Below are 7,862 nucleotides of genomic sequence, written 5' to 3' on the forward strand. Positions count from 1 at the left end.
GGGTGGGCGGGAAGGGGGAGACGGGAGTAGAGAGAGGAAGGCGGGCTGGCGTGGGAGCTCAGGAGACCTGCCTTGGATCTGGAGTGGGGTCGTCTTCGTCCCTACGCTTGATTCGGTAGGGCCGGCGTGTAAGTGCCCCAGGTGCCGGGCCCCCCCAAAACCTTACTTGTGGCCCCTTCTTAATCGACCGGAACTCTGCCTACTCCTCCCCACCCCCGCGACCTGGGGCAGCCACCCCCGACCCCCGCTGCCTGCACCGCCCTCCCTCCCCGTCAATCTACTCTCCAGCTGTGGCCCACATCCTGGCTGGCCGGAAGACAAGCCAGTGCCGGCCCATAAGTCCCTGCAGGCACGGGGTGCAATCAGGACCCCTGAGCTCCGGCCCCCTCATCCTCTTGCATCCCGCGGTGTGCAGGGCCACGTGGATTCAAATCTGCCCTCTAGAGATTGCAGCCATGTTTTGCTTAGAGCCTTAGTTTGTCCATCTGAAAAATGGGGACAGACGTCCCTCTTTCCAGTGCTGCTGTGGGTATTGGACAGAAAAATGTCTAGAGAGTGGGTTTCCCATCTCGGATGGGAAGCACGGATGCATCATCCGCTCCATCATTAATTCACTCATCCAGTCATTACTTCACTCATCCATTACGTTATCTACTCCGTTCATTCATTCATTCCCTCATTCATTGATTCACACAACCACAGGGTTGGACGTCAGAGGCGCACATTTCAGCGGGGAACGACGTCAGAGGACCACAGGACTGTGGGTGGGGACAGCCCCAAAGCCTAGAGGTGGAGGTGGGAGTTTCCGTTTCATCTAATCCAGAGAGGCCCCATGGGTCCCCCCTCCCAAGAGGCAGCTGCCTGCCCTCTCCTCTTCAGTCAATCAGCCTGGGGCAAAACCCTAGTAGTAGGAGATGCTCAGGAGCACCCACAACTCTGGGATTCAATGTCAACAAGTCAGCATTCATTGAGTGCCTACTGTGTGCTGGGACCCATGGTACAGGATGGGTCCCTGTGGCCCCTCCTGCCCCTCTGTGTACACATTCCCCATCCTTCTTGGCTTGGGGCTTCCCTGCTTTTAGTGCCACTTGGACATTCGAGGTCCAGGCCCAGCCTGGAGTGTCCCTGAGGAAGAAATGCCTAGGTTTTGCTCTCATTTCATCGTTTTTTGGTTTCCTTCTATTTATGGCAAGAGAAACTGGTTTTCCATTCTTGGTGGTGACATGAAGGTTCCCTTTTGAAATACATTTACTGAAGTAAAAACAAAAAGGGTTGACTTAAAAGAAAATAGTGACATTGATCTCAAGTGGCCTGTTGTTTCCTGTCCCCCATGAGAACAATCAGCTCCAGGAGGTAAGGCAGGGTGGCTGCATGGCTGAAAAACCCCTTGCCGGGCACACAGTAGGCGCTCAATAGTGATTGAATGAATAGCAGCACACGAGTTTGGTCAAAAAGAAAAAAAAAAAAAAAAACCGAAAGACTAGAAAACCAACTTTTAAAAAAAAAAAAAGATCGGTAAGGGGATCTCAACTCTTGGCTTGGTGTTGTCAACACCACGCTCAGCCAGTGAGCTAACCGGCCATCCCTACAGAGGATCCGAACCCATGGCCTTGGTGTTATCAGCACCGCACTCTCCCGAGTGAGCCACTGGCCGGCTCTAGAAAACCAACTTTTAAAAAAAAAAAAAAACCCGAAAGACTAGAAAACCAACTTTTAAAAAAAAAAAAAAACCCGAAAGACTAGAAAACCAACTTTTAAAAAAAAAAAAAAACCCGAAAGACTAGAAAACCAACTTTTAAAAAAAAAAAAAAACCCGAAAGACTAGAAAACCAACTTTTAAAAAAAAAAAAAGATCGGTAAGGGGATCTCAACTCTTGGCTTGGTGTTGTCAGCTCCACGCTCAGCCAGTGAGCTAACCGGCCATCCCTGTAGAGGATCCGAACCCATGGCCTTGGTGTTATCAGCACCGCACTCTCCCGAGTGAGCCACTGGCCGGCTCTAGAAAACCAACTTCTGAAGTTGGTCTAATGAAATGGAATTCATCAGCCTCTGACCCCCAATCTTCCGAGTCCCCAACATCTGCCTGCGAAAGAACCAAACCCAGGTCTGGGTATACAGCAAGTGTACATTAAATGCATGCTGGATGAGTGCAGGGGTCCTGCCTGTACTGGGGGAAAAGGAGGGTGGTATGGGAAGTTGTGTTCTCCTTGTGCTGGGGAGAGCCCTTTGGGGCTGCCTCTGGACGGTCAGCCAGTCGATCGACAAACACTGAACTGAGCCACTCTTCTGGACCTACGGAGGCTGGGGACACCACAGCCTCGGGACTAGTCAACAGTAATATCATAACAGTAGATCATAAAGCAGGCTCTGCCATGTTCAATCTGGTTCCAGCAGTGCCGACGGGGGCCTGACCGCGCCTGTTTCCTCTTCTATAAAGTGGTCTTAGGAGGCGAGAAGGAGCCGATGCCAGCCCAGCGGGCAGGGCATGGGTCCCCTCCGCGAAGCAAGGCAAACACCTGCCCTGGACAGGGGACGCGATCGCGGCTCCTGCTCCAGGCGGCGGAAGCGGGGCGGGCGCGGAGGGCGAGGCCGCCTCCTTCTCCGGTAACCCGATCCTCAGGAATGCACTGAGGCCAGACTCGACCCCAGCCCGCAGCCGGCGCCCCTCCCCCGGCCGCCCCTAGGAGTCCTGCCACCGGGGGCTGTCCCTCCAAGCTCCACCCCCACCAGCCCGCCGGCCCTCGGCGCCCGGGTACGGTCCCCACCAGACCCACCCCAGGCCGCGAGGTCGTGAGCGCTCGGGGGGCCCATCCCCGGCAGGCTTCCCACCCCCAAGACGCCCTCTGCCTGACCCCTTTCTGCTGCCTTAATTCCTTTTTTCTCTTTCTTAGGGGCTTTTCATTTTATCAAGTTGATTGTAGGTTTCTGGGTGTTCAAACAGACTAAAAATCAAACCAAGTCGCAAGTTGCTTTAAACAAGAAAGTGGGGGGCATCAGGTTCACTCTGTTTGGAGGGCGGGGTTTTCTCTGGGCCTGGGCTGTATGACCCTGGGCAGGTTGCCTGCCCGCTCCAGACATTGCTCTGGAAGTGGGATAAGGTCCCACGCTACTTGTGGAGCTGCTGCGAGGACAAAGGGAAAATGTTGAGTCACGGCTGGACCCTATTACTGCCTCCTCCCCCAAAACCATCTGTGACTTCCACTGCCTTCAGGACAAATCCCACCTGGGCTCGGATAGAGGCCCCACCACCCTTCTCCCCCAATCCAGTCCCACCTGCCTCCCCAACTTCCATCAATGTGTCTAGCTGGTTACTGCCCCAGGACCTTTGCACTGGCTGTTCCTGCTGCCTAGGACACTCTGATCCCCCATTATTTGGTGATTTGCTCAGCTTCTTTTCTTTTCTTTTGGCAGCTGTGGAGTCTGGGGGTTGGAACCCTTGACCTTGGTGTTACCAGCACCATGCTCTAACGAGGTGAGCTAACAGGCCAGCCCTCAGGTTCTCTTTCATTCAGTGTTACGTCCTGGGGCACCCTTCCCAGATTTCTGGACTCTAAAACATCCCCCCCTCTACCTTCTATGGAGGGAATGCATTTATTCTTGAAGCTGTCCTTGTCAGGACAGAGGGGGCGCCCTGGAATCGACAAGCTGGACCCCCTGCTCCTGGGGGGCGAGCGCATGACCCCCCCTGCGCTGCCTTTGTCTCCCACGGGCGGCCGCCCCTTGTCAGGACAGAGGGGGCGCCCTGGAATCGACAAGCTGGACCCCCTGCTCCTGGGGGGCAAGCGCATGACCCCCCCCTGCGCTGCCTTTGTCTCCCACGGGCGGCCACCCCGTGTTGCACAAACACGCGCATCCTGGCCGCCCCTTGTACACACCGCTGCGGAAGGGGCTCCGATGGAGCGCGCCTCGAGCCCTGCCTTCCTTTCCTTTTACTTTTTTTTTGCCTTTGGAAGAGAGAAGAACAGAGTGTTCGATTCTGCCCTATTTATGTTTCTACTCGGGAACAAACGTTGGTTGTGCGTGTGTGTGTTTTCTTGTGTTGGTTTTTTAAAGAAATGGGAAGAAAAAGAGACTCCTCTTTCCCTTTCAGACTGAGCACTGTGAAGGTGTCAGTGTTTGTCTCACTCACGTGTGTCCCTCACCTGGCTCACACTAGGTGCTCAATCAATGTATGTGGAATGAGTGAATGTTATCCTTAGTTCATTGCATGGGACTGGTTGATGGATTTAGGGCCCCCTTGTCCCCAAAACCTTCAAACCCACCTCTGAGGCGCCCCCAGTCTGAGAGGACAGAGCTGTGCACAGTTGCTACGGGTTCAGGGCTGGGACAAATGGAGGGACAGGAATCGAGTGTTCTAGAGGGCTCCGTGGCTTGGAGGAATAAGGAGAGGGTGGGGTAGGGAAAGTCTTCTTGGAGAAGGGGGCACTGGAGGTGGGTTTTGAAGGATAAGTAGGAGTTTGCCAGGAGGCTAAGTAAGGGCACTCGAAGCTAAGAGGACTCAAGACCAAAGAACTGGAGCTGGCTGGTTAGCTCAGTTAGTAACACCAATGTCCAGGGTTTGATCAGTGTATCTGCCAGCAGCCAAAAAAAAAAATTATTGAGCTCTTGAGGATTATTTCCTCAAATCCTCCCAATAAAAAAATCACAATACTCCACGAGGCAGGTGGGATTATTTGCTCTATTTTCTTTTTTATTTTGGCAGCTGACTGGTACAGGTATCTGAACCTGTGACCTTAGTGTTACAAGACTGTGCTCTAACCAACTGAGTTAATTGCTTGCTTCATTTCCATGAGAGAGAGAGAGACAGGCTCAGAGAGGTAAAATGCTTGGCCTCTCAAGGCCTGTCTGGAGAAAGGTCCACCATTCAGCTCAGGCTGGCTCTGCCTGCAGTTCACCAGACCATGTCCCCGCCTGCCAAGGCCAAGGCCCAAGCTCAGGGTGGGTCCTCCCTAGGTGGTCCACTCACACTCCTGCCAATCTGGACTGCATGAGGCCCAGAGAGGAGTCCCAGGGCAGGGTTAGCTACAGGCTGGGTGCTGGATCTCCTCTCATCAGGGTCTCTTTGTTCAGGCTAGGACCTGGTCTGGGGGGCACACAGACCCACATGTATGGAATGACAGATACAAACACATGTGTACACATATTGACATACATGGGCACAAACTTGGACAGTCTTCCCCACCCATCTATCTGGAAATAAAACAAACCCACACCCCCAGTTCTCTGCCCTGGCCATTCAGATCCCAGGCCTACAGCTCAGCTGGGGGCAGGGCCAGGTGAGAAAGAAAGGTAGAAGTGGGAGTACTCATGTCCACTGGCCAGTCAAACTGAGGCTACAGACCACCCACAGCAACTCTTCCAGGTAGCATTCTCCTTTAACACTGTGTATCTATATATAGCATGCTAGGCCCTCTGCAGGAAGCTGGGGACCCAGCAGGCCCAGGATGGACAAGGTTCCTGCTCTCCAGGGACTTTTGGTCCACCCCATCATTCTGGATGATTCAGAGGCTACAATGGGAAAAAGCCATGCTCCAACACACACCTTTGCACTGGGGGGAGGGACTACCAGGCAGAGGGCACAGGACATGCAGAAAGGTCCTGAGGTGGGATGAGCTGCGCCTTGCAACTGGGAGGCCAGTGCTCAGAGAGGTGAGGGGAGGGAGGTCAGGGGAAGGAGGGTGCGGATCTGCCTTTCTACTTGGCTGGGGAGCGGATGCTATCCTGAGGGCAGTGGGGAGCCAGTGGAGGGATTGTGTGCAGGGCTGTTGGTCAGGTCCAAATATCTGAAGTATCCCTTTGGGGTGTTGGTGGGGTCAGAACCTCTCTCCCCCCTCACGTCCCCTCCCAAGCCAGTCTTCACGGTGGCCCATTAAACCCTAACAGCCAAGATAGTAGTAATAAGCAGGTAATAATTACTAGCTGGGACTCCTGCCTCATCAGCCCAGCCACTGAAGTACAGCACCCTTACCCAGGGACCCCGACAAAACCAGGATTAAAAAGCGGGTGGCTAAAAGAGAAGCTGCTGCCCAGGGGCCTGGACTCCCAGGTTCTATTGGCGGGTAAGAGCTCAGGGTTGGTCACAGCCCTGGCCCTGCCCGACCTCTAGCTAGCTCTTGGGCAGGTCACTCCACCTCCCTAAGGCCCAGTTTCGCATCTGCAAAGGCATAAAGTCGGACTCTAGGCTCTAGACCCCACCCACTGAAAATGACCGGGATCTAAAACGCCTCCACCAACTTCCGGGGACCCCTCTCTCTCCCCGTCCCTGTCTTTTCGGGGCTAACGCACCCAGGGCTGAGGTGCGACAGACCTGCCCCACAGCCCGGCGAGCCCGGGACACAGCCCGCCCAGGCCTCTAGCTCCCAGCGAGCACTAGGCCTGGCCGTGCTCCCGAGGACCACGGTCGGCGTAGAGTAGCGGGAGGCGCCGAAGAATTATTTATCCAGCCGGGTCCCATCCCCCGTCCCCGGCCGCCCTTACTGAGTTGTGCGATTCCATTTAGACACTTAAAAAGACGCAAAAGGCAAATAGCTCCATTAATCCCCAAATGCCTTCTCCCATCTGCTGCGACTAGCCCGTGCTGGGACTTGCATAATGAATAAGGCAAACGGGAAAGTTGGCAAATCAGGGTGCTCGGAGAGTGAGGGCGCGCGGGGAGGGGGCTCGAGGCCCTGGAGTCCGCGCCAGCCAGCGCAAGGGGCGCAGCTCGGCAGGGAGAGGTGACGGCGGGAGAAGGGGGCGAGCGGGGCAAAGGGACGAGAGCAGCTGAGGTCTCCATTCCGAGGGCCTCGGAGCTCTGGGAAAGCGAGGCGGCCGCTCCAAGCAAGGCTTTTGTTCTCGCCCTCCCCTCTCTCCACCTCCTTCGCCTCATTTTCGCGAGTCGTACGAGTTGCAGGCGGCACTCACTCCTGCCCTCCCTCCGTCACACACGCGCGCGCGGGCTCACACACGCCCCCCTTCCCTTTCGGGCTCTCCTGTTTACCTAGAGGCTAGCGTCTGGAATCCGTGGGGTGCCATGGACTCCCTCCCCAAAATCCAAGACTTAAGGGCCACGGGCTTCCAGGCTGTGTGTCTCAAGTCCGATTCAGTCGGCGGCGGCAGGGGACAGAAAGAAGGCGAGGGGGACAGAGACCCCCGACACACGGGCACACACGCTCATACCTCACCTGTGCGCAGCCCAGCGCCCCTTCTCAGCGCTCCAAGCCGAAGTTGGCTTCCCGGGAGCCATCCCCCAGCAGAGAGGCTTGGGGAGGGGAGGGGGGGAGTGCGCCATCGCCTGGGGGAAGGTGGGGAGGGGAGAAAAGGGAGAGCGAAGCCTGGAGGGAAGGGCAAAGGGGAGGCAGCCCACCTGGACATGTGCTCTCTTTGGGGCCGGTGCGCTTTCTCCAGCCCCAGCTTGGTGAAGATGCCCACCAGCACCATGACGGCCACCACCCCACAGATGATGTAGACGATCAGGTTGGTCTTGTCCTTGGTAGGGTCGTGCAGGGGGTCGTCCTTGCGCGCGGGGGGCTTGCCGGTGTTGAGCCAGAGCGGCGTGTCGTAGTTGGTGCAGGTGCTCTGGTTCAGTCGCCGCTTCTTAAACGTGCAGCAGAACCGGAAGCCACAAGTCCCGCAGCAGAAGATGAAGTCGCCCGAGCTGCAGTTGAACGGCGGGTCCCACTGGCCCATAACATCGAAGTAGCCCCGGCAGAAGTCCGGCGTGGGCGCCCGGGTCGGGGGCGCGTCCGAGACCCCGGCGCCCTCACCGGCCTCTCCGGAGGCGGCCCCGGAGCGGTTGTCCCCCGCCAGCACGACCACGCTGCTCAGTTGCGCCAGCTGCCCGTGTCCCGCTCGCTCCTGCGCCCGGCACACGCGGGCGCACA

The 7,862-nt window shown here is 56.5% G+C and overlaps 1 protein-coding gene across 1 annotated transcript in view; it reads right to left on the reverse strand.

Annotated features, from left to right (window-relative positions):
• The window catches only part of LOC103608691 (protein shisa-9-like), a gene marked incomplete at its 5' end in the record, with an annotated part of 9,326 nt that extends 1,466 nt beyond the window's left edge, over positions 1-7,860 (reverse strand). The window contains one exon of the mRNA XM_008593091.1: positions 7,346-7,860. Coding sequence (XP_008591313.1) covers positions 7,346-7,860 — 515 coding nt within the window. The remainder of the gene's footprint in view (positions 1-7,345) is intronic.
• Positions 7,861-7,862: the final 2 nt, after the last annotated feature.

Source organism: Galeopterus variegatus, unplaced genomic scaffold (assembly GCF_000696425.1).
Source record: "Galeopterus variegatus unplaced genomic scaffold, G_variegatus-3.0.2 Scaffold8698, whole genome shotgun sequence".
NCBI lineage: Eukaryota > Metazoa > Chordata > Mammalia > Dermoptera > Cynocephalidae > Galeopterus > Galeopterus variegatus.